This window comes from Periophthalmus magnuspinnatus, chromosome 7 (genome assembly GCF_009829125.3).
Source record: "Periophthalmus magnuspinnatus isolate fPerMag1 chromosome 7, fPerMag1.2.pri, whole genome shotgun sequence".
Classification (NCBI taxonomy): Eukaryota; Metazoa; Chordata; class Actinopteri; order Gobiiformes; family Gobiidae; genus Periophthalmus; species Periophthalmus magnuspinnatus.
This window is the reverse complement of record NC_047132.1, coordinates 26,898,538-26,924,455: the sequence shown is the minus strand read 5'-3', so window position 1 is coordinate 26,924,455 and position 25,918 is coordinate 26,898,538. Positions and strand designations below refer to the sequence as shown.

The 25,918-nt window shown below is 39.3% G+C and overlaps 2 protein-coding genes across 2 annotated transcripts; both read right to left on the bottom strand.

Moving 5' to 3' along the window:
* Positions 1–1,805: 1,805 nt before the first annotated feature.
* kcnc4 (potassium voltage-gated channel, Shaw-related subfamily, member 4) lies at positions 1,806–22,336 on the bottom strand. Its single transcript, XM_033969537.2, has 5 exons — positions 21,954–22,336; positions 21,050–21,832; positions 9,942–10,875; positions 8,730–8,906; positions 1,806–3,264 (listed from the first exon to the last, which is right to left on the bottom strand). The coding sequence occupies exons 2-5, from the start codon at positions 21,677–21,679 to the stop codon at positions 3,197–3,199; spliced, it is 1,809 nt and encodes a 602-aa protein (XP_033825428.1). The 5' UTR covers positions 21,680–21,832; positions 21,954–22,336; the 3' UTR covers positions 1,806–3,196.
* A 909-nt stretch (positions 22,337–23,245) lies between these two features.
* On the bottom strand, positions 23,246–25,782 carry hspa1b (heat shock protein family A (Hsp70) member 1B). The gene is made up of 2 exons (XM_033969037.2): positions 25,681–25,782; positions 23,246–25,277 (listed from the first exon to the last, which is right to left on the bottom strand). Exon 2 carries the CDS (start codon positions 25,251–25,253, stop codon positions 23,337–23,339), a length of 1,917 nt encoding a protein of 638 aa, XP_033824928.1. The 5' UTR covers positions 25,254–25,277; positions 25,681–25,782; the 3' UTR covers positions 23,246–23,336.
* Positions 25,783–25,918: the final 136 nt, after the last annotated feature.

Sequence of the window (25,918 nt, the reverse complement as noted above, 5' to 3'; positions counted from 1 at the left end):
AAGCAGATTGGTGAACAAAAAACACAGAGATATTTCCACAATGCAGCAGATTATGTGTCATAACAGGATCTTTGGTCTAGTCTGGTTTATGTCATAATTACAGCCATTGCCTCAGATGTCTGCAGCTTTAAACGGCGTGAGTCATACAAAGTCATTCCATTCCTTTACAGGCAAAACTGCAAGCCATATTTTCAGTATTGATACGATAGTAAAAAAGTAATGCATAGATTTTTTAAAACGTTGTCAACTATTTTAAGTTATGAGCTACTACTATCACTGTCCCTATTCACACTGTGTTTAGAAACATGCTCTTATTTCACACTGTTCTGCTGCTTCTTACCTCAGCCCTGGGACTAGTGGAAAGAAATTGATGGTGTAGTTAAATTTTTAAAACCTGGACCCTTTTTGGCCTTAGCTAGAACAGACTAACAGAAGTAGACACGGACATTTTTCAGCGTAGCCAAAATGAGACAGAACCTGGAGGTATTTTTAACTAAAGGGATGGATCCTGCGTCTCAAGAATCCACTACACTTTATCAGCCAAAGTAGCGTCTCGAAACACCAGTGATATGACCAGAAAGTGATAAAGACTTTGTTTCGGCAGCCACATAAATCCACAGGTTGTTTAACTGCTGATCAAGAATAAAAGAGATATTTAATGTGCGCGTTTATCACTGGGAATCACACATGTCTAAACTGTGGCTCCAGCTGCGTCAAACAGAGATGATGTAATTAAGGAAGATGTTCAGTCGCAATTTTGATGCGGTTGATCTCAGTTTTCAGATGAACGCTGTTTTTACTTTTTATTAAGGGTCTAAATCTTTCAGACTTAACAAATATTATGCCTCTCCTCCAAAACTCCAATCACAACACCCCGAGCATCAGTCCACTGCTCCTCAGGGGCTGTGCAGGCAATGTGGAGAGAGAGAGGAGGATAGAGAGAGAAGGAGAAAGAAATAAAGAAAGAGAGAAAGGGAGGGAGCTAGAAACAGAGAGAGGGAGCAAGAGAGAGGCAGACAGAGAAAGGGGGGAAGAGAGACAGAAAGAGACAGGATAGACAGACAGAGAGAAAGAGAGATAGGCAGAGAAAGAAAGAGAGAGAGGGAGAGAGAGAGAAAAAGAAAGAGGTGGGGGAGTGTGAGAGAGAGAGAGAGCGTCAGAGAGAAGGAGAGAGAGAGGAAGAGAGACAGACAGAGTTAGAGAGAGAGGGTAAGAGAAAGTCAGAGAATGAAAGAGAGGGAAATAGACAGAGAATGTGTGAGGGAGAGAGAAAGGGAATGCGAGAGAGAAACAGAAAGAGAGAGAGAGAGGAGGAGGAGGAGATGTAATTAATCTCACCCTCATCCCAAATCTCCATGGAGACAAGTTGGTGTGCCAGCTACACCTTCAGCCCGTACGGACAGACAGGGACAGACGTCTGGACAAGATCTGAGCATGTGTGGCAGCTGCTGCTATGAATAGAACAGTGACATTTCACATTATAGGTTTGTAATAGTTATGTCATACAATTGTTGCTGAACCTCCATATACAGACAGACTACAAATGTAATACAAATATGCTAATGCTCCCTAGCACTAAGATAAACAGGAAGACACATGGGATTGGGACTATCTATGGGATTTGCATATTTAAACAGACAAATATTTCACTTCAGATGCCCTACAGTATTTGTGTATCTGGCAATTGGTGATACTGATACATATATAAGATTTCTCGAGTGCTATAAGTGGCACCGTAGCCAATCACAATCACAATGTGTACTGTACTGTGTTGGTAAATAAATATAACACATAAAAAACAGACTTAAAACACAAGTAGATTTTATTTGTTTCTGCATAGGATCCCAGTCTCCCGCACTGTTCACAAATCCATAGAGCAGAAACCTGACGCCACTGTCCATATACCATCTATACACCAGGGAGGAAGCAGGAAATGAGACTGAGAGGGTTGCTTATCAAAATAATCATCTGTCATCAATGGTTAAGGGCTATGGGCATAAGCATGTTAGTACAATATGAAAGAAAGGAAAGAGACGTTACATCGTGCTACATAGCTATGCTCACTAATATCACCAACCCCACAGGTCGGTACTGAAATAAACTAAATGTGTAATTCAACATAAGGCCACTATGGTAAACATTACGATATTATATGGTCACACAATGTCTCACATTTGTGTTGTTGTTGCAAAATCTACAAACGTGTCAGGTAAATTAAAGGGTGCGTTCACTTATCCTGGTTTGGTCCGGCTTTGCTTTGAGCCCAGTTGAGTTCTGTTCTAGTCCTGGTTCAGTCCCGGTCTAGTCAACTCATAGTCCAGATTTAGTCTCAGTTTGGTCTTAATATTATCATTATTATTGTGAGTGCCCAAGAATGAACTCACCCTTAGTTTAAAGGCTTGTTTTGGCCCATGTTTTGATATGAAGACATATCCAATTGAACATATTATATAAAAAGTACACAATAAAATAACCTTATTGTAATATTTTGTCAATTTTGCAGGCCTAATATTTGAACCTTAATCTATACACATAAAATAAACCATTTTATTTTCTCCAGCCTCCACAGGAACAGCTCTAATCACATGACTTTACACAACTTCATTACTCAACATGAGGCACATGTGACTGCGCAGTGTTACTAAAGGTCATAGAAATATACAAAACAAGTGGTCCCGACTCCAACTCAACACACAGTAACTGACAATACTGCTGTAAGCGCTCACGTATCCTCCTCTTGTTTTCATTATTGTACATGTATTAAAAACATAGCTATTTTTGGGTGCTACCTCTTGACCCATCGTAGACAATTGAAACCTGTTCACAGTAATAATGGCAGTACAAATATATAAGAACAAAGATGTCATTTTATAAAAGACATTCAGAAAAATAAGGCAGTAATGAAAATGTCAACCAAAAAATCAATAAATCAGTTTGTCATTTTAAGAGATTAATTTCAAGACACGGTAACATTGGTTAGAATGGAGAAAGTACATACAGTGGTCAGTCATGCAACACATGCCAAATCATGTATAACATATAGTTGAGTATACATACAAATCTGCTATGTAAATGATTGCCTTTTATTGTCTCGACACAAGTCCTGAATGACACGGGTCTACAGTAGACTCAGAGAACCAGGTTTACAGAGCACTTTTAGACAGTACCACTCTGAGGGGTCTTCTTCTGCGCACGATCAGGTGAGAGTGGTCATCTCAGACTGGGAGTAGTTACTGCCTGCTCCGAGGATATCCTTACAGCTATCTATGGAGACACGCATGAAGAATATGCAATACATCAGGCAAGCAGAAAAGAAATACTGTTTTCTTTGTATCTACTCACACTTGCACATACACACATCATCAAAACTGAGACTAAAGTAGATCGGGACTTCACCAAAACTAAAACAGGACCAATCCAAGTCTACAGCACCAAGAAAAGAGTGAAAGCACCTTTTATTGCAGAAACAAGGTAATGCATGTAGTAAATAATAATGGTACTTCTAATATTTGCAGTATACTATAGTGATTTTGGTAGAAATTTAAAACAGCCCATCAAATAAGTATTTTAAAGTGAAAAAAGTGAATTAAGAAAATCAAATGAATGAGATTTACTACTGTATTACAACCCCTGGTATTGGTATTGGCACTGGATATTGTCAAATACTCAAAAGGAATACTCTACTGAAATACTTGGTTTTAGGGAAAGTGTAAAAGTGCCACTAATCTACTAATTATACAGGTGTGTAGGACCAAAGTCTGGGCCCACACTACATGTTGTCAAATGAAAAATGCACATGTCCCTCCATGCACTGGGCTCCTATATATTATACTGTTTGGCTATAAAGTTTCATAGTGTTTTAAGTTTATTAAATTAATTTATCCACAAAAACTAAAGTTAAGTTCCATTCCTTGAAAGCATAGCTGTATATAGTTTTAGTCCCACAGCTCTACTCTCTATTAAACCTGTTTGTCCAGTGTCCATTCATGTTGTTAATGGGGACTTCCTAAAGGCATCTGTCTAAACGTCTCCCAGAAGGATGTGCTGCTGGATCCACATCCACTATGCTTCCTTTTCAACACAACATCATAAAAAACATCCCCTTCACATGTCCAGAAGAGACCAAATAAACACTTTTTACAGGTGTGGTTCACACAGTCGTACACCTGCGGGTTTTTGACCAATGAACACATTACATGGTTAGCCTGTTTTTGTTAGCAACAACTCTCTGCTCTGGCCTCTGAAAGCTGTGAAAAGTGCTTACAAACTTATCACAGTGAATAATTGGGATACTCAGAATGTATAAGGTAAGTGAAGGAAAACAAATTCTGTTCTTTATGTTTTAAGGCAGTAAAAATCAGGAAAGTTTCATTTTGATGTCAAATTTGAATTACTTGAACTTAGATACTTTTTCGACAAAACGCTTGGAGGCACACAGCAAATCATCAGATGTTTTTTTCCACTGTAGGAATCTTTTTCAGCATCTTGTACAGTGTGACTCTCATTGCATAATTTTTACGTCCATTTAATGAAACAACCATTTCCATTTATTCAGACTTGGAATCACATTTAAGCTGCTTCTCTGTTTAACGCTACTTAACCTTTATAAAGATGTCAATATTTCTCGTATGTACTTATTTGTTTTATCTGGGGGTTTTTTTTCTGTATTTGAACAGGACACCCATGAAAAGGAGAGTCTGAGTGTTGACATTGGGCTCTTCCTGTATAACTAAAGATAAAGAAAGAAAGAAAGAAAGAAAGAAGATGATATTTAATTTAAAAATGGTTTGCTGGGATTGTCTTGTATAATTTCAAAATCATTTTAATTAAAAAACATGCTCTGCAACAAATAAATAGCAGGATGTACCAATAAATAGCCATTAAAGGGATTTATTCACCCGTCCACAGCTCAAATCTTATTACAATAAAAATACCAAAATCCCCACTTTTGCAAAGAAAAAGTACTCATGACAAGTATTGAGGCCCAAAATATATTGTTCCAGCTTTCATATATTGAAAGATAAGTCGATATAGGAATTTTTGTGACAGGCCTGATAAATTGTTTAAAAATGTTTTTATTGACTTTCACAAACATAACAGTCACATTCACAATCACAATGACATGAACAACTATCAGTTAAGAATTCATTGAGGACTCCTATTAACATCGAAAGACAATTGATCACAACCTTTTTGATGGCTAGTTGTGCGATAGTTAAATTCTAAATAGCATTAAGGGAACTATGTCAATATAATAATCATCATGACAAGCCTAATACAACTAGCTAAATATAAACCCAAGAATAAATGGCTGAATTCTGTCCTGAAAAAGTCTATCTGGGTTTCGTGCCATGTTGTATTTGAAGGCAACATGTGTTAAAGGGTATACGCATGTGTGATATTGGCCTGTAATAGACTGGGATCTTATTATCAACATACTCCACCAGGCGCAGACCTGTGATTCAATTAGCTGCTCCTGTCTGTCACAGAAAGATTGGTTTTGAGGTGCTCTGGCTTCACTCATCTTTGTTGTGTTTGTCTCTTTTCAGATAAGCTCTTTGTTTGACTGCAAACCAAATGTGAGCTGGACGAAAAAGATGGCGCCCTCTCGTCCCTCGGTTATTTGCCCACAATGGGTTTTCTTTACTTGTTTGATGCGCTGGTCCAAGCCAATAAAAGAACATATCGGTAATGGAAGTGTGTTTTTATGTGCCTTTTATGTGCCTCGATGTTTTATTTGATATCTTACTATTTAAAATGTCTAATTCAGCCACATCAAGCGACTGTGCCTGCATGCTCCAACATCAGATAAATAATTATAGGGTTATATATATATATATCTCAGGTGTAAAAACGTAATCATCAATGTACTGTATATGAATTCATCTTAGTGGATATTAAAGTTGTACTGTGCCACATTTGTACCTGCTTGTAATCTGCTTGTCACCATGGAGATGTTATTGCCTGAAATGTTTCACTGTAGTGGCATTACACATATCATGCATGCATTTACTTGTCACCTACTTGTTTCCATGGTGACAGATCATTTTAATGCCATACAGTGGACCATTCCATGAAGACAAGCAAGTGCAGACCCAGGTTACCATAAGCCCTAAACTACAGGTAAGGAATTATGTAAGAAAAATGGATAAAATTAATCCCACAGATACAGAAAAAAGGGAAAAACATCCTATATTATGCAAAACTGACTCTTCTGAGCTTTAAGTCATGTTGTAATCCACTCGCTGTCTGAGAAGAGTGCACAACATCCTGCAGGACCAACATCACCCTGCGCACCATCTTTTTCACCTGCTGCCCTCAGGGAGAAGGTACAGGTCCATACGGACCAGAACATCCAGACTGGCCAACAATCTGTATCCACAGGCTGTGAGGCTCCTGAACTCTGCCCCTCTCCCCTCTCGGCCCCTCTCTGCCCCCCTCTCAGGGACAAAAAACACATCCAACTCTCAATAACACTGAACTGGTTGCATTGTTGCATTTTGTCATTATTCTCAAGTCCCTGTCTGTATGTCCCTGTTTTTGTACACCTTACTGACACCATCATGCTGCTATAAGACTGTCTCATGTTGTACTGAAGCCACACTGGGTCAATGTTTACACTGGGGTTTAAGGGTATTTATTTGTATGAAAAGTGCTCTATAAATAAAGTTTGATTTGATTTGATTTGATATTATTTATGGATTGCACTTTATGGGATGCTCCAAACACAATTTCGTTGTTCTTTTGTGACAATGACTACAAATAAACTAAACTGAAACTAAACTGAACTAAACTGTAATGTTGTTACTTCATCAAAAAATGTGTGTCACTGAGAGATATTTGAGTAATTTTAGTCTGTCTTCATTCATTCTCCAAAGCTGAAGCAGTAGTTTTCAACTTAGCAGCTACTTTTTACCTTTCATTCAGTAGAGATGGGTAATTCCAGGCCTGAAATTATCCAGATGATTCAAGTAAAAGTGTATGGAGTTTAAAAACACAGTGGAGCACTTCCTCTATTGCCACATGACATCACAAAGTGGGTATTTGTGTGTTAAACATGTGTAAATGAAACAAAACATGAGTCCGGGTATGTTTTTGATGAGGAAACACCATTATAACATAAATCAAGAGAGGAGCTGATATCTAAAGTATCTGCAGCTTGTCTCATAAACCTGTTCGCTTCATCCTGGACATATGTGACAGACCATTTATACATCTGTAAGTCGAAACATGCCCCATTACCCTTGATCGATCAATAACTATAAACACATTCAGGGATGACAGGGCTTTTAGGAGGAACACGTCCAAATACAATTTCCCCATAATGGCTTCACCCTCACAGCAACAGAAGTGCTCCATTTATATACTGTTTTTCTTCAACACTGATGGACTAATGAGCTTTGATTCTGCTTCTGTTTGAGAGGAGGAGCTGGGAATGGGCTGTTGGACATGGAGGGTAAACCCAGATATAGGCCCTGTGTTATTAATGTGGACAAGACAGACACTATAGCAGCGTATGGGGTTAGCTATTAGGCCTGTCATGGGAATCACTATATTGACTTATCGTTCAATATTTGTTAGATGGAACTAATATTTTTTGTGGCACTTTTTCCTTGTACCAGTAGGGTTATTTTTAAGGTTTGAGCTGTAAAGGGTGGAATTTTGAACTTCTATGACACATTATAGATACAAACAGACTAGTAAAGTGCGTCATTCTACTGTTTATTTATTGCAATTTGTGTTGTTTGTTTTTGGGTTTTTTTTTTACCATATTATGCATTTAGATTAGGTTTTTTGGGGGGAAATCCTGTTTTAGGGTTGATGTGTCAGTGGCATAAATTAGTTTCAATAATATCATTTACTTCAGCAATAAATCACACTTCAAAATGCGTTATCATGTTATCATGATGAGCTATTTTATCTATTGATGTACCAAATACGCCATCAGCCTACAACGACTACAGTAATGAGTAACGCTGTAACGTCTCTGACTCCTAGTGCAGTCTTCTTACATTTCGCCTAAGTTCTGATACAAATGTTATGAGAATTGATCGCTGCATTTAACCTTTCCTTTAATGCCAATGGGCCAAACAGTGGGCAGTGAGCAATTGTAGAAGAGTGCCCTTTGAAACTATCCCAGGATCTAAGGTAGATTAGTTTAATGTGCCTGGGTGAAGAACTCTGAAGAACTACTTTTTGTTCAAATACACTTGCTGAGGTACATTTTTTTGTATTGTATTCATTTATTTTGTTTATTTTGATTAATAATGATGTACTATGCAACTTTTCTGACAGAGGGTTCACCACTTGCTTGTTTTCACTGAGATATTATTGCTTTTTCTGCCAGTACAGGTCAAATCTGTGGAGAGGCAAGCCAGTAACAAGGTGTTTTTGCAATAAAAACATCTGTAATTGAATAAACACATGATTGATAAAAATGCCACTCCAGGCAAAGCAATAATATGTCCATGGAGAAGCCTGACCACAGCTAAAAAAGTTATATAGTGCACCTTTACGAGTAGTGGAAAATTAGGTGTTTATTTATATTTCCCAGTGGTAAGTGGTTGTAGCAGAATATGTACAGAAAGAACATTTTTAAAGAATTTGTACTGTGGTGGTGGCATGTAATTTAAAATATTTTGACATGTTCTCTATGCCCCCCTCCTAATGTACTATATATGCTAATTCTGTAGATCCTCCTGGTGCTGTGTGGTGCAGCGGTGGCTTACCAGAGCGCACACTGGAGTTTTCGGACGTGAGCAGGAAGCAGGTGCCCTCCAGTTTGCTTTTGTCCCGGGTTCTTGAGTAGCGCAGGGACCACTTCTCATTTGGGGACAGGGGCTGGGTCAGGCTGCGCCCCTCCTCCTCCGAAATGACCACGTTCGCGTCGCCATTTTGTTTGGAGTCTGAGGGAAAGATTAAACACACGGGGACTAAAATGTCAAAGCTTTTACTGCGTCCCCTGAGAGTCCAGACGAAATCGCACAGGTAATGTCGCCAATGTGCTTTTCTCTGTGGCGATATTTAATTTGATGGAGACGTTATGGGGAGTAATTGAATCTTGCCGTGTTACTGTTCAAATGACTAAGAGTGAGTCATTTGTCAGGCCTACACAGAGCACTTCTGTCACTGTCACACTCAACGGCACTCAAATAAAACAAGATTAACGTCAAATAAAAGACAATTGTGTTAATGGGTGATGGATTTCCTCGTACTATTCTCCCTCTTCGATTTATTATTAAAAAACAGATTGTGTTTCTCAAACGGACTGTTATTAGACTTAAACATTTATTTTTTGTTATGGAGTTAAGTAGAATCTATTCTGTCTCATACATTGACAGATCAACATATTTCATATAATATGGATTTGCTAGTAAATACAAAATAAAAACAAAGGTGGTGAGGTTGTTTTAAGACACAATAAATACACATAAAGCTTAATTTGAACACTTAAGTGCAGAAATATAACTGCACAACACATGACTACACAGCTCTCTTAAAGATTTGTGGTAAAAAGGGCTGTGGGTGAGATTGTAATAGATGTAAATTACATAGTTTGGAGAAAATAATCTAAACCAAACCAACATATCAGATCAAAAATATCGGTAGAGCTTATCGGCCATCGGTTCCTCGGGATTTTAAACAATCAGTATCGGCATCGGCCACGAAAAAAAACACATGTTTTAAGCTCAGAAACTAACGTTGTTTTAGTTAGAGGAAATTGAATTTACACTGCTCATGTTTATAAAAAGTATTGTTTATTTTACCTTTTATTACCTACATACTTAAATGCTTTTTATGTATAGTTTTAGTTTCTATTCATTCTCTTTACTTGTCTGTATCTGTGCAGCACTTTGGAAATTGCCATGTGTATGAATGTGTATTGGATTGGATATACTTGTCTAGGTCTAACAAAGTGTTTGCATGTCCTTGTCTCTCACCTGAACGGGTACGGCTGCTCTCGTCTGCTGCCAGAGGACACGTGTCGCTCTGGGTGCTGTCTCTGTGGGAGTTTGTGTCTGACTTCCCAAATGACACAGAGTCCGTTGGGGCGTCTGGATTGGGGTTGTGCTTCTTCTTTTTCTTGGGCAGCTTCTGTTTGGCCATTGCCAGTGAGTAGTACATCCCAAAGTTGTTGACGATGACCGGGACAGGCATGGCGATGGTGAGGACCCCCGCCACAGCACACAGAGACCCCACAATCATGCCCAGCCACGTCTCCGGGTACATGTCTCCATAACCCAGTGTTGTCATAGTAACCACAGCCCACCAGAAGCTGATGGGGATGTTTTTAAAGTTCGTGTGCAAGGATGCGGTGGGGTCACTTGGATGTGCGCCTATGCGTTCTGCGTAATAGATCATAGTAGCAAAAATGAGCACACCAAGAGCCAAAAATATGATGAGAAGCAGAAACTCATTGACACTGGCTCTTAGCGTATGTCCGAGTACACGTAGCCCAACAAAGTGCCGCGTCAGTTTGAAAATCCGCAAAATACGAACAAATCTGACAACTCTGAGGAAACCCAAAATGTCGTTAGCTGCCTTGGAGGACAGCCCTGAGAGCACCATTTCAAGGTAAAATGGCAAAATGGCCACAAAGTCGATTATGTTGAGGGTGTTTTTGACAAAGAGCAGTTTGTTAGGGCAGCAGATGATTCGGACGAGGAACTCAAAGGTGAACCACACCACGCACACACCCTCCACTATGGTCAGGGCGGGGTTGGTGGTGACCTCGTGGTGCTGCACCTCCGTGGTCACGTTGTCCCGCACCTCCTGCTCCGTGAAGACCTTGATTTCTATGAAGGCTTCGTGAGTCTCCAGGCAGAAGGTTGTGATGGAAACCAGGATGAAGAAGAGCGAGGCCAAAGCCACACCCTGCAGAAGACAGATGGAGACACAGTCAAGAAGGCAGGGGAAAATATTGCAGATGTGTGAACAAATAAACAAGCCCATAAACAGTTTCTTTTGTTTGGAGAAATACAATGATTTAGTTAAACATGGAGCTCTTATTGCTTTGCCTAGAATATATTACACAGCGTGGTATTGAAGTTGTATTCAGCTGCAGATTTTTTTTGCTACCTTGGAAACATGTATTGACTAGTTAGTTAGTAATAAGAGATCTCGCCTCTCCACAGACCTGACATGTAAAATGGCCTGGTGGCGTCACCTTCTTGTGGTCTGAAACTTTCAAAACGAAGCAATAAAAACTCCATGGAGACAAGATGATGGCAGACCCTCCATCAGAAAACACAGTGCCCGTTTGAAGCTTCTTATTGTGTTGGTTCTCGCCTGAGCAGATGTTGTGTTCCAAAGTGTAGTTCAAGGTTTAATGTAACATAATTATAAAAACACACGAGTTCAGCTTTAAGGAATAAATATGTTTGTATTAAATTTGTATTAGCTCTGAGTTCTATAAAACACAGAAAAGAAGAAAAGATTGACAAACCATTGTCTGTTAGGCATGATTTTGTATATTTATTATTATTATGATAATTATTATTATTATTATTATTATTATTATTATTATTATTATTATTATTAGTAGTAGTAGTAGTAGTAGTAGTAGTAGTAGTAGTAGTAGTAGTAGTAGTAGTAGTAGTAGTAGTAGTAGTAGTAGTAGTAGTAGTAGTAGTAGTAGTATTGTTTGCATTAGTATTGCTATTTTTTTAATCTTTATATTTATTTAGTTTACATTTTCCTGTCTTTTCTTTCATCTTTTTGTCTGACCATCAAAAGGAGGTTTGGGGAAAACAGGTGGGTTAATCAAAATGTATCTTGTATAAATGCTAATTATATCAACACTAGATTAAAAATGTGATATCTCTCTCTCTCTCTCTCTCTCTCTCTCTCTCTCTCACACACACACACACACACACACACACACACACAAACACACATTAAAAGCCTGAAGAGTAATGAAATAGTTAAGTTTCCCTTTTATTTGTAGATAGCAACACCACTGCCAACAGAACACTGCAGTCGCTAATGGTGGTGTTACATATCCAGAGACTGACAGTGCAGACACATTTTACACAAGACTCTTCACTGCCTCTGAGAAACCTACTATTATGACTTAAACAACCTCAAAGTTGATTCAATGACCACTTTTGGCCACTCTGATTAAAACCCAATTCAAATTCAAGGAAAAACACATTCCTATACCCCTTCATTGTAGTTCAGTCTCTGGCAAAAGCACCCTAAGGCTCACTGAAACCTTTAGCTGAAAATAGCAGAGAGAGTCATGTAATAGGCCAGCACAGCCTTTTTAAATGCTAGCGTTTACTTGGGTTAACTGTCACCATTCGCCGCTCGACAGATAATTAAATGCTTTTATGTGCAATTAGAGGAGAAGTGATTGAAGTCGTTGCATCTTTTCTTTTTTCCTCCTTTTAAAAGCTTTAGGTTCACAGGAGAACCGTAACAATGTTCTTGGAGAAAACAGAGCAATTTAAAACCAATCACACCCATGAACAGCCTCCTTGAATCAAGCTGAGAAAAGACGTGCCACCATAAAGCCGAAAAGAAGACGTTCATAACCAACAGGGGGTGCCCATAATGGCACAACATACAATTTATACCATCAGTGTGTGCTCAACAGGGCATCAATGCAATGGCTGAAGCTTGTTTAGGTGGAATATTTCTTCAATACGATGCAAAGTTCACTAAAAATGCTTTGTTGACTATAAATAAATGTACATGGTTTTACTTTCCATCTATTTTACTATGTGGTTTAGTATTTGGTACTGTTATATACAACACTACAAGGACTTTTCCCCATTGAAAAGATATATAAATTTGGTTTAAAATTGTTAATCGCTAAGGCAACGGTGCTCATTCTGAGACCCATGCAAAATCTAATCACAAATTAAATAAAATGCATCCTCATAATAGTAGGTTGTAAGGTTGTATATCTCTGTTGCCATGGATCCAGAATATACACTTTTTCAATACTTTACGAAGATGTGAATCTGGTCAAGTGTGAATCTCCCTACATGATCCGTATCGGGAAAAATAAAGGAAAAAAATATCTTCAATGTGCTACTTTATTTGATATGTGTCACTTTGAGACGTGGGGAGGGCGCGGAGACCAGACTGATATCAATCTGGGAAATATCATACTGGATTTACCAGGCAACAATATCTGTATAGCATATAATCTTTAGTTGTATTGAGGTGTCAGGTTATAAACATGTGTCTGATGAACGCCCGTCTGTACATGGAGCACTAATCATGTGTGCTATTGTTTACTGAGGTCTAATTGCTGTGCTTTTGTAATGTCCCAGCTGGTTAAACATGTGCCTGTGTTCTCATGCACTCGTGTATCACTGCTGGTAAAAAGTAATGACATCAAATGACGAGATGCCCAGTAATAATAAAAAAATTAAATTAAAATAAAATAAAATATAATAATAATAATAATAATAATAATAATAATAATAATAATAATAATAATAATAATAATAATAATAATAATAATAATAACAATAATAATAATAATAATAATAATAATAATAATAATAATAATGTCCAGGAGTTATTAGGTATTTTCCCTCTATATGCAAATTGTGTAGAGGTGTAAATCAATGTTTTTATTGTTGGTCTTAGCACACTGTTCCTATGCAACTGTTGAGTAGCACTGTCACATCAGGGAATAGATGCTCATTACAGAGAACACCATAGACCACTGCACACTGGGTAGATGCAAAGGTTGCTATGCAGACCAAAATTTTGAAAGAAAAAATTGAATTACTGAAAAACACATTACATAAATACAGAAAGATATAACTATAGAATAATTATTTTACAGGTGAAATATTCTGTGTTCTTATGTGTTGTGGTATAGAAGCATGTGGACTAATTTTCCTCACCATTATTTGTGCATCTCATAATAAATCTCTCTCTGTCTCTCGTAGAAACAATTGCAGAATTCATTTATTTCCATGGTCATTCTGATCCACGACAAACACTCCCTTCAAACCGTTACAACTGCAGCTTCCAGAACAGTGTAAAAAATATCACAGCAGCAGATCATGGGTTTACTCCATTTCATCAACTTTATAAGGAAACTGGTCCTGACAGTTTTGTTGTGATAAGTAGTGGTGGAGTACTCACTTTGAGATAAAAAACTAAAGTAAAAGTAAAAGTATCATATGAAAAAATCTGCTTAAGTAAAAGAAAAAGTATTAAAAAGTACTGAAATACCCATTAATGTACTTTGAGTAAAAAGTGAAAGTATTTTGCATAGACTTCAAGATTTAATAAAGCTTCAAATATAGTGATTTAATATAGATTTGTGTAATCCCTCAGTCGTCCAGGCCTGATCCATAGTAAAAGACGAAGTTTAAATCTGTCAACTGGACAAATTGTCGTAGGATTTGTCCAGCTGATAGACTTAAACCGAATCTATATTTTTTCCCTAGCTGTTTTTATTCATATATCTCTGCTTGAACTTGATCAAAATAAACCTTCCTTCCTTTTCATTCCAGTTCAAAATTGTAGTGGAGTATAAAGTACAGATACTTCTCTCAAATGTAGTGAAGTAAAAATAAAATATGTTCACTTCAGAATTTACTTAAACAAAGTACAGCCTAAAATGTATCCTTAAGTAAATTTACTCGGTTATGTCCCACCACTAATGATAAGAATGTGATTATTCATTTACTTTGAAAATGTGTTGAACAAATAGCCCATTGTCCACAGAACTGGTGCGTATAGACTGCCTAGACTATATACACTGTCGAATCCTCCAATACCAATGCACTCATTTTATACAATGTATTTTATGTCTGAATGTCACATAATCATCGTCAGTCATTCTGCTGCTGGAGGTGGATCTGCTGGTGAGGCAGGGGAGCAGCTGGGAGCCTCATCTCTCTTGTTAGTAACACCAGCGGCTCTGAGTGCAAATTCCATAGATTCTAGGAACAGAATTATTGGAACTGATGTGGAAAAAAGTGAAAGTAAGAACAGTGATTTATAGTTTCACATCAGACATTTGAAATAAAAGATCTCGAGCAAATTTGGCACTTGTAGGCAGTTCATTCTCACTATAGAATCAAAAACTACGACACAAAAACCTGCTAGAATCTGACACATGATATGATAGACTATAGTGGGTAAGCAACATGAATTAAGATTTGAGTTTTAGTTAAATGTTGTGATTAAACAAACATGACTACAAAATCAGTCTGCGAACTTCTTCAAACGATACATTTTAGAAAGTCTCAAAAATCTCCAGTGTTATTGATGTGTGAATCACAAATAAAGCAAATAAGTCAGTAACGGCACCAATTACTGGCCCCTGTCTTTCAACGCCAAAATCAAACAGGTGACTCATGTTGTTAATTCAGAGAGATAGTGCAGCGATGCATGATGGGAGTCCATGACAATGTAGAGTGCATTTGTCACCCACTCTGATACAGGATCACAGTTTTAATTCTAACATTTGTCTCATATTTCAACACTAGTTTTTATTTATCATTAGCACTGAGACTCTTTTATCAGATTATTAAATTGCAATTGTGGCACCAAAGTGTCAAATTTGCTTGTCCTTGAAATACATTCTGTTTTTCAACACTAGATGTTTTTGTGAAGCAAAACAGCCAAAAGCTCTTTTTCCCCCATCTCAGTTCTGGTCTCAGTTCTGGTGCAGGGAAAGAAAAAGGGAAGAAAAGTTAGATAGGGCACCTTTATAGACTTCATTAGTGGAGTCTGAGGTGAGCAATATGAGAATTACTTGTTTTAAATCCATCACATTAAAAGAGTTGAACCAGATCTGGATCAGAGCTATTGAGAAACAGCGTGTTCGTAAAAATGTTAATTGATAAATGTCTTTTCAATTAGCTCATCAAAGTTGTACCATTTTACAAAAATAGTCATAATAAAATATGTCAGTACATCATTCGTTTAGATATTATTTCTTCCGTATCACACAAGCAAAGACCACGGAAACTAGCGGATACTGTGTCCTAAAATCACTAATGCCATTCAGTTCTAATCACCTCATTATTCACTTTTCTCGCTTTTGCTAAATTGCTAAAGCCGACCTAAGCTACAATAGATATCGTTCATTTGGGATTTTGGTACAACTAAATTACTACACAATTTAACATGCACATTTCCCTGTGCAATCTGTTCAAACGCATTGATTTTTGTCTCTCTAAAACATCTGCAAACCCTCATCTGCGCGCCCGGCCTCTTCATGCAGACAATCTGGCAGCGAGGCACCAATCTATTCTGAGCAAACATCTCAGACAATCACAGTGGATCACATCTCAGTTTGTGCTAATTCACTCCTGATTCAAAGTGTCCTGATGAAGCGTCACAAATCAAACGCGTTTCAATCCAACGCACAAGTGTCAGGTCTGTGTTCACATCCACCTGCTGCCTTTGTTTAACTACACAAAAAGAGGCATAAGGGATATCTGGGGTAGTGGCAGTGCAGCAGTCAATCAGTCCTTAATATCATGTCATATGTATTGTATTTATTTTAGTTATCTTTGTTTATACAGTAAGACCTAAGAAGAGCACTTAGACTCTCTTTTTCATGGGCAAACTGTTCAAAATACGGAAACCCAACCAAAACCAGTCACTATATAAGTCCATTTAAAGCATACGTGTCAAACTTAAGGCCCATGTGCCAAATGTGGCCCTCCATGTCATTTTATGTGGCCCACAACAAGATAAATTAAAAGGTATGACTGTCTTAAAATGTCAGTTTATCAGGAGATACACAGTTATACAGCCATATTTTTTTACATCTATGGAAATGCATATGCAATATTTGTAACTTGTAAGTAATAAATATAGAAACAGTTAATGAACAATTTAAAGAAGTACAACCATTTTACTAATGTGGCCCTCGGTCAAAATGTGCTCGACACCCCTGATTTAAAGCATTAAAAACAGGCAGAGGTGATTATGAAAGTGCAATTGTGTAACCAAAGTATCCAGTTTTGGTTTTCCTTGAAATATACTGTATTATTGTGGAGCTAAACAGCCAAAAAGCCCCAAAATGTAATTGTATAAAATATCAACAATGGGAATGGAAATGAGATCAAACTAGCATCACTCAAAACAGTGTTGCCCGCAGGAAAATGTCGATTGGTAAAACTTATATCCAATGCTTTCAGAATGACTTTTGAATTGTGAAAAGTTCTCATTATATTTCTCATAACAGAAAGCTGAAATCCATGACTTAAGTTTGCCAGATGTCTCCAAACCAACAATATGTCTTGCCAAACATAATGGTTTTAAAAGGGAGAGTATTTATTTAATCTTTTTTTAATTCCTGGATTAATATAAAGATGTCTCACAAAGATTGTCTCACATTACAGATCCAATATTACACAAAATTTACTCTTGTGAGCTTTAATCCATATTAGAATGTTGTTACCTCATCAAAAACAGACCTGGAGTTGTGTTTTGTTTCATTCACATATGTTTGAGTAATCCTGCATTATTAGTCTCTCTGCATCTGCAAAGCTCAGATGCTCTGTTTCACCTTGTGATGTCATGAAGAGAAAATTAACCCTATAGAGGCGGATGCTATTGTCACCGATAGAGCGCAGTTGTGGACTTTCCATTACCATAACTCCACAACTAATTGTACTATCATGTAAATTCAAATGGCATCTCAAAGCAGAGGCATGGGGCTCTTTAAATATTTTACTGTCATTACGATAATTTGCCTCGGTTGTCCCTCAAAGATGACGAATGAGAGGGCAGGTGCCTTGGGGATTTTTCCATTCACTTATTAAATGCGTCAAAGAAAAAATACAGATGGATATGTAAAATTGAGTTAGCTACATTACCTCGTAGTTGCAGTACATTCTGATACTTCCTTTAACATGACTTTTATGGCTAATAAAGAATAAAAGTCTAGGCGAGCGAGACTGGTCTATAGTGTGCTCAGTCCTTAAAGGGTTAACAGCTACCTTTTACCTTTTGTTCAGTAGAAATGGGTAATTCCTGGGCTGAAATCATCCAAATGGCTCTGGTGAAGGAGTTTAAAACACAGCCGAGGAGTTCCTGTATTACCACATGACATCACAAGGTGGAACAGAGTGTTTTGAGAAAAAAAACTCAGCGTAAATATGTAGGTATTGTGCATTAAACATGTGTGAATGAAACAAAACACAACTCCAGGTATGTTTTTGATGAGGAAACAGTATTATAACAGATCAGAAAATACTGCCCTTTAAGCATAATACATTCTGGGAAAATTAAGTTTGAATAAAAATAGTTCCGAAATTCTCACACCTCCACTTCCTCGTGATCCTATAACAACAAACGCCACAGTGATTCGCAGAGGTAGAGCCTGCTCGTCTGCGGGGGAGACAGAGGTTTTAATTGGCTGTGGCTGATAACAGGTTGAAGCCCATTACCACAGCAGTGATTAATTACAGGGGGCTCACAAATTAATGAAATCCTGCATTAGGAGACAATGGAGGGGCGTTATCTACTGCAGCGCTGGGTCTGCCACAACAAATAGACAAGAGTGGGGTCCAGAGGTGGAGCAGCAGCAGGAGGAGAGGCCAAAACCCAACATTTATCAACAAATACTACATTTTACTAAGGAAACTATAGGAGGGGTCTTATTTGTTTATTTTATCTGTAAAGAGCCCATTTTATGCTATTTTCTGATCTGTTACAATGTTTCTTCATCAAAAACGCACCTAGAGTTGCGTTTTGTTTCATTCACACATGTTTAACACAGGAGACACTCTGTTCCACCTTGTGATGTCACGTGGTGATACAGGAAGTGCTCCACTGTGCTTTTAAACTCCATATATCTTCACTACAATCAATTTCAGCCCTGGAATTGCCAATATTTACTGAACTAAAGGTGAACGGTAGCTGAAACAGAGCAATTTGAGCTTTGGAGGATTACTTAAACATGTGTGAATGAAACAAAACACAACTCTGGGTATGTTTTTGAGAAGGTAACAGCATTATAATATGGTTGAAACTGAAAGAATCAATAACAGTAGATCAAACTTTCATTATCAAGAGTTATCATGGCACCCACCGTCACTAGACTGCAACCTCTACAGCCTGTTTATTGTCATCTTTGCTATTTCCACACAAAGTTTGGATCCAGTACCAATATGGCCGACAGCTAGAGCAGATCTTTGGTGGCAGCTGTGACTCAGAGATGTCAGCTGCTCTACCACCTGGACGAGCAGCTTAAATAAACACTTTCTACATCAGCACCGGAGCGTCTTTGTATAGAGTGCTCAGCTACATTCACGGACAAACAGAAACCAGAGCAACTCTCCTCTCCAGTCTTTATCAACTAAATGTGTTTTTTCTTTTGCACTAATGAATGCCTGAAGCCCTCTGCACAGCGCTCAGTGATACCTGATACCAGCTCTTTCAGACTGCTCCTCTCTCCCATATAACTGCTTTTATTGTACAGCCATTACAGACGCTGCAGATTATGACCCCTAAACTTAGTGAGGGCAAATGAAGTTTAAAGGGCCCATATTACACAGAAAACTCTCTGTTCCACCTTGTGATGTCACGTGGTAATACAGGAAGTGCAGCAGAGTATTGCTAAACTCCACAGACCTTCAGTAGAATCATTTGGATAATTTCAGGCCTGGAATTGCCAAGATCTACTGAACAAAAGGTTAAAGGAGCTGTTAACTTGAAAAATACCGCTTCATGACATCACAAGGTAGAACAGAGCATTTTGAGGTTAGACAGACTAATAATGCAGGATTACTCGAACATGTGCGAACGAAACAAAACACAACTCAAGGTATGTTTTTGATGAAGTAACAACATTATAACATCACATACCACATAGTGATTAAAGATGCAACATTGATACTTTTCAGCTGATGTCGTCAACATTCCCTGGAGCTATGATGCTAACGGAGGCACTACTCTGTCTGAGGCTTGTTAGACTTTAATCTGAGCTTAATTTAACACAACCTGACCAGAAAAAGCGTGGTGTGGTTTAGGAGGAACTACAACACACTAGCTAGCATTAGCCAACAGATTTTCAGTTAGTCACTGGTGGAAGGTCTGCCACCTGCTTGTCTCCATGGAGATTCTATTGCTTTGCCTGAAATGTTCCCCATTATGGCGTCTAATAACTTATCTGTCTTTATGAATTGGAAAGTAATATGTGACACTAGGCAGAGTTGTTGTATATTGTTCAAAATATTTTAATGCTTAAATATTTTAAAACACCTGTATTTGAGTAAGATAATATACAATAAATATAAGATAATATAAGATAAATACGTCTAGTTGTGGAACATTGTTCCTACTGGTGTGTTGACTTCATACTTCAGCTCCAAAGCCAAACCTTTTACTGTTACTGATGGCTGCAGTGTTTTAAGGGCCTTTGAGAGCTAACGCTGGACATTATGTGTGGGTGCACTTGTCCATTGTAATTTCATTGTGAAACAGCTTTTTCACATTTGTCTGCTGCACATTTAAACCCAAGCTGAAGAATGCATCTATAGAAACCACAACAGTGGAGTAGAATCAGATTACTAATGTTTTCAACATAACTTTGACAATAACTACAAAAATGCCTCAGTCACCAGCTTTGCAGATGTGGCAGTGCATTTTTCCTGCATATTTCTTTTGGTCCCGAAGTTAAACGACCATGAGAAATGTCCTCATACATACATTTTTCATGACACTATTACCGATATATAGAGCTTTAACTATAATATGTAGTTCAGTAGTCATATCCATTTAGAGCCCATTAAAGAAACAGTTGACAAGGGCTAAATGTACTCATGCCAATATATCAATAATAAAATGTATTTGTGTGGGATGCTGCTAGTCGCCATAACGACAGGGGAAATAGATTCAAATGGATTTTGAATTTCCGTAAATTGATTTTCTTAGGTAGTCTAAATGCTGGATTGCCTTATGATCTTTTGAGGGCTGTTCTATGGGCTCAAGCATTAGGACCTGACAGTTTGGGTAGAGCAAGCTGATGTGAAACACCTAATGCTCTCTGATAGGCCAAACCCTGATGCACCTGTTTGCAAAGGTGTAGTGCTTTGTGATGTAGACTCACCCTTGCAGCCCTGGATGTGTAGGGGTCATCAAACAGGGCCCACATTTTACGCTGCCAGCTGTGACAGCAGTGCCGCCCACAGCCCCTGGAGCGGTCTGGACAGTCCTCTATGCCAAACCTCCGGGGGCCATCCCGGTCCTCTTCAGAATCCTCAGGATCTGGGGGTTCGAACATCTCCAGCGCCTCCTCTGCGTCACGGTGCTGGCGGTACGTCATCCAGCAGCATGGCTCCACGTCCGTCTCGTCGATGCCCCAAAATGCAAGTTCTTCCTCAAACAGTGGACCGCACACATCTGCGGGACAGTGCAGCTTTCCGGTGCGGTAATAGTTTAAGACGTATGCAAAAATGCCCGGATGTCTGTCAAAAAAGAACTCGGAGTTAGTAGGTGGCGGTGGCGCAGGGTCCGAGTCAGTGCTGGCCGGGTCAGGGTCAGCGAGCCAGGCCAGCCGCGTGCCGGGCAGCGTCCTGAGCGTGCTCTTGTACGTCTCGTGCCGCGTGCCACCCACGTTGATGATGATTTTATCCGAGTCCTCTCCGCGGTTCATCTCCTCCTTCAGACATGACTTTGATGGAGGTTTGTTGCCGGACTTGCGGCCGCGGTAAGAAGACACGCACACTGAGCTGATCATCTGGACCAGGATTTGGACCAGGGACAAGAGTTAGTACAGAGGTGACCCCACAATGTCCACGCGTCTCAGTTTTGTCCACGTGGGGGTGTCCAGATCAGAGCTCGAACCCTCCACGCGCCGTTGTCTCCATATTTTGTTAACTATTGGTTTTATCTGAGGAAAAGCAAAGTGAAAGCCATTCAATATTATTAATCAAACTCTGGAATAGCCTATGGGTTTTTAAGTTAACAAGCACAATTATCGCGTACTTTAAAGGAGCAGAGATCACACTCACTTGTATCATCAGGTGTCATCTCATAAATTGGAGTCTGAGTCGCACGTCACACCTCCAAACACCGCCACTCGTCTGATCTAAACCCTCTGACATCCACTCTAACTTTTTCCATCAACTCGCGCGCAGAACCATGTCTCTAAGTCCTCGTGCCAGATACGGCTCGTGTGACAGTTGCTCCACAAGTGTCCTCTCCTCGCGACACAACAGCCGCTGGATCTCGCTGTGCACTTGACAACAGCTCCAGTGTTAACCCTTTATAGTGTCAGTATTGCGCGGTACTGGTGCTGGAGGCGTGCGAGCCACTCCCTCTGCTCCTCATCATCACAAGCGCTAGACAAAAGTAACAGCATCTATTTTTGTGCGCGACGGAGAGGAGAGCTCGAGCCTCGTCTGTAGCTGTAGAGACAGTATCATTGTTCCTGAACCTATCACAGACCTAATTATGAGGAAGACCTTGTCAACTGAACGACAGTGACGGTCCATTTTAATCCACCACGGTGCGCACTGTGCGCAGCGGCCACACCTGTGTCATACTATATGAGATTTACGCAGTTATTATTCAATTTTCTCATTCCTTGGTAGCTAAGATTAGTTTTCTGATCCAACAGGTTGCTCTAGAGGCCGCCATAATTTAACAGTGCGTTAACCAGAGATATATCTCCACCTACTGGATATTTTTTGAAACAACAACAATATAAAAATGCAATACATGCAATACAAATGAGTAATTAACACTATTGTCAAAGTTGTAAGAAAATACTGAATAATTAATATTCTAACAAAGTTGGAAATATTGCTGTATAATTTTATATCCTTTTGGTCCCGTTGGGTGTTACTGCACCAAATGATCAAAAAACAGCTTCAGATCCTCTTTGACCATGTGCGTGGTACAATAATATGGATCTGTATTTTTTATTTTTTTTTTTATTTAAGGGGGCAGTATTTTAAATTGATCTCCTCACTTTAAGTCAATCTCAGCTCAAAGAGCCACAAGAGCGGGGTTAAAGAGCCTCCAAGTATCTTTAGTTGTACTTGTGTTGCGTGGCAGCAGCTCAGGTCTGCCCCCTGTGTTCACTCTGGGAACAAACCTTTACTTTTGCTGTCAACTGCCAGCTGCGCAAATCAGCTGCGCAAATCAGCAATTCAACTCAGAGAGGGTTGCTTTTTTTCATGTCACATGCTTAGAAAAAAAATTATCAAGTATATTTAACTTAAATTCAATAAAAAAACAACGACTCACATTTAAATAAAATGTACACAAAAATTTCAAGAAAAAACAAAGAAGGTTGTATTTATGTTTACTTTATTATGACAATATTACTATTTTAGAACAAGTATTAGAACAAGTATATATAATATTTATCTGTAAAAAAAACATGTATTTTAGTCCACTTCCTCAATAGTGGGACCCTGAGCGCTGCCTGTGGCCTGAGAGCCACAGCCGCCTGGGGCCCCTGTTCCCTGGTACAGCTTGGTCACAATGGGCTTACACACTTTCTCCAGTTCTTTCTGCTGATGCTCATACTCCTCCTTCTCTGCCAGCTGATTGTTCTCCAGCCATGAGATTGTCTGGTTGCACTTGTCAATAACTATTTTCTTGTCCTCTTCACTGATCTTCCCTTTAAGGTTCTCATCCTCCACGCTGTTCTTCATCTGATATGCGTAGGACTCAAGAGTGTTTTTAGCCGCGATTTTGTCCCTCTGCGTCTCATCCTCTGCCTTGTATTTCTCAGCGTCTTGCACCATTTGCTCGATCTCCTCTTTGCTCAGCCTGCCTTTGTCATTGGTGATTGTGATTTTGTTCTCCTTCCCTGTGCTCTTGTCCACAGCAGAGACATTGAGGATGCCATTCGCATCAATGTCGAATGTTACTTCAATCTGCGGGACTCCTCTTGGGGCTGGTGGGATCCCCGTCAGGTCAAACTTGCCGAGGAGGTTGTTGTCTTTAGTCATGGCCCTTTCACCTTCAAACACCTGGATGAGCACACCTGGCTGGTTATCGGAGTAGGTGGAGAAGATTTGGGTTTGTTTGGTGGGGATGGTGGTGTTACGCTTGATCAATGCGGTCATTACTCCTCCTGCTGTTTCAATGCCCAAAGACAGTGGAGCAACATCTAGCAAAAGGAGGTCCTGGACATTCTCCGAGGTGTCCCCCATCAGGATAGCAGCCTGTACCGCAGCTCCATAAGCCACTGCTTCATCTGGGTTGATGCTTTTGTTCAACTCCCTTCCATTAAAGAAGTCCTGCAGTAGTTTTTGGATTTTAGGAATTCTCGTGGATCCACCAACCAGGACGATGTCGTTGATCTTGGACTTGTCCAGCTTGGCGTCTTGTAAAGCTTTCTCAACTGGGTCTAGTGTTCCCCTGAAGAGGTCTGAGTTGAGTTCTTCAAATCTAGCACGAGTGATTGAGGTGTAAAAGTCAATTCCTTCATATAGAGAGTCAATTTCGATGCTTGCTTGGGTGCTGGATGATAGGGTCCTCTTGGCGCGTTCACATGCCGTTCGCAGCCTCCTCACTGCTCTCTTATTTTGGCTAATGTCTTTCTTGTGCTTTCTCTTAAACTCATCAACAAAGTGCTTCACCATACGATTGTCAAAGTCTTCTCCGCCCAAGTGTGTGTCACCGGCTGTGGCTTTTACCTCAAAAATACCATCTTCAATTGTCAGGATGGATACGTCAAAAGTGCCACCACCCAGATCAAAGATGAGAACATTTCGCTCCCCTCTTTTCCCCTTGTCTAAACCATATGCAATAGCGGCTGCGGTTGGTTCATTGATGATTCTCAGCACATTCAGGCCAGAAATAACTCCGGCATCTTTTGTGGCTTGGCGCTGGGAGTCGTTGAAATAAGCAGGGACTGTGATGACTGCATTGGACACTCTCTGCCCCAAATACGCCTCTGCAATTTCCTTCATCTTAACCAAAACCATTGAAGAGATTTCTTCTGGATAAAACGCCTTTGTCTCACCTTTGTACTCCACTTCTACTTTGGGCTTGCCACTGTCACTGATGACTTTGAAAGGCCAAAGCTTCATGTCAGCTTGCACAATATGGTCATCAAATTTTCTCCCTATGAGTCTCTTGGCATCAAAGATGGTGTTAATCGGGTTCATGGCCACCTGGTTTTTGGCTGCGTCACCAATTAACCGCTCTGTGTCAGTGAAGGCAACATAACTGGGGGTGGTGCGATTGCCCTGGTCGTTGGCGATGATCTCCACTTTGCCATGCTGGAAGACACCCACGCAGGAGTAGGTGGTGCCCAGGTCAATGCCAATGGAAAGACCTTTAGCAGACATGTTTGTTTTACTCTTTTCTCGGACCTTTAAAGACAAAGAAATTATAAGTTATTTTGAGGAGAAATTTAAAACATGATCCAAACATCACCAAGTTTAACCAAAAGATTATTCATAATGACCAAAAGACAGATATAATTCTGATATATTACCCTTTACCCTTCACTAAGCTAAACTTTATACAGTAGTAAAATGCATGTATTGTATTATCTAAATGGTACAATTGCTCAGGCAACTAAAAATATTTTATCTAGTACAAATGACAAATGTAAAAATGACAAAAAAATGAACAAATTAGTGTTCAAACTTCAACATCAATCATTTTTTCGCCAAAAGTTTATAAGGAGTAATTTTATGTATTTTAAGTATTTAGCAAATCAATGTAACCATATAAGAAAGTAACTTGCTGTGCGGTGGTTCCAGGACTTACTTATTGGAGTGCTTCTTGTTGATGAGAAGGGCTTCAAGGAAGCTCTCTGCTTCTTATGTGGTTCTCCCTCTGGAATCAGTCAGTGCTTCTTCTTCTGCCTGCACTGACTACAACTGACTGCTTATATAGTTACAAGCAGGTTTCCAGAAAGCTCCCACCCCTTGCCCCCCTCTCTTTACCCCCTTTACACCCTGGACTGACGTCCCGGGACCAGTGAGTGAGTCAAAAGTTAATATTA

Excerpts from the sequence above, each read along its gene's own strand:
- kcnc4 (XM_033969537.2), bottom strand. The coding sequence starts at position 21,679 with ATGATCAGCTCAGTGTGCGTGTCTTCTTACCGCGGCCGCAAGTCCGGC. Across the intron at positions 8,907-9,941 it reads GAGCAGCCGTACCCGTTCAG|ACTCCAAACAAAATGGCGAC; the intron begins GTGAGAGACAAG and ends TCTTTCCCTCAG. Across the intron at positions 3,265-8,729 it reads AAACTCCAGTGTGCGCTCTG|ATAGCTGTAAGGATATCCTC; the intron begins GTAAGCCACCGC and ends GTGTCTCCATAG.
- hspa1b (XM_033969037.2), bottom strand. The coding sequence starts at position 25,253 with ATGTCTGCTAAAGGTCTTTCCATTGGCATTGACCTGGGCACCACCTAC.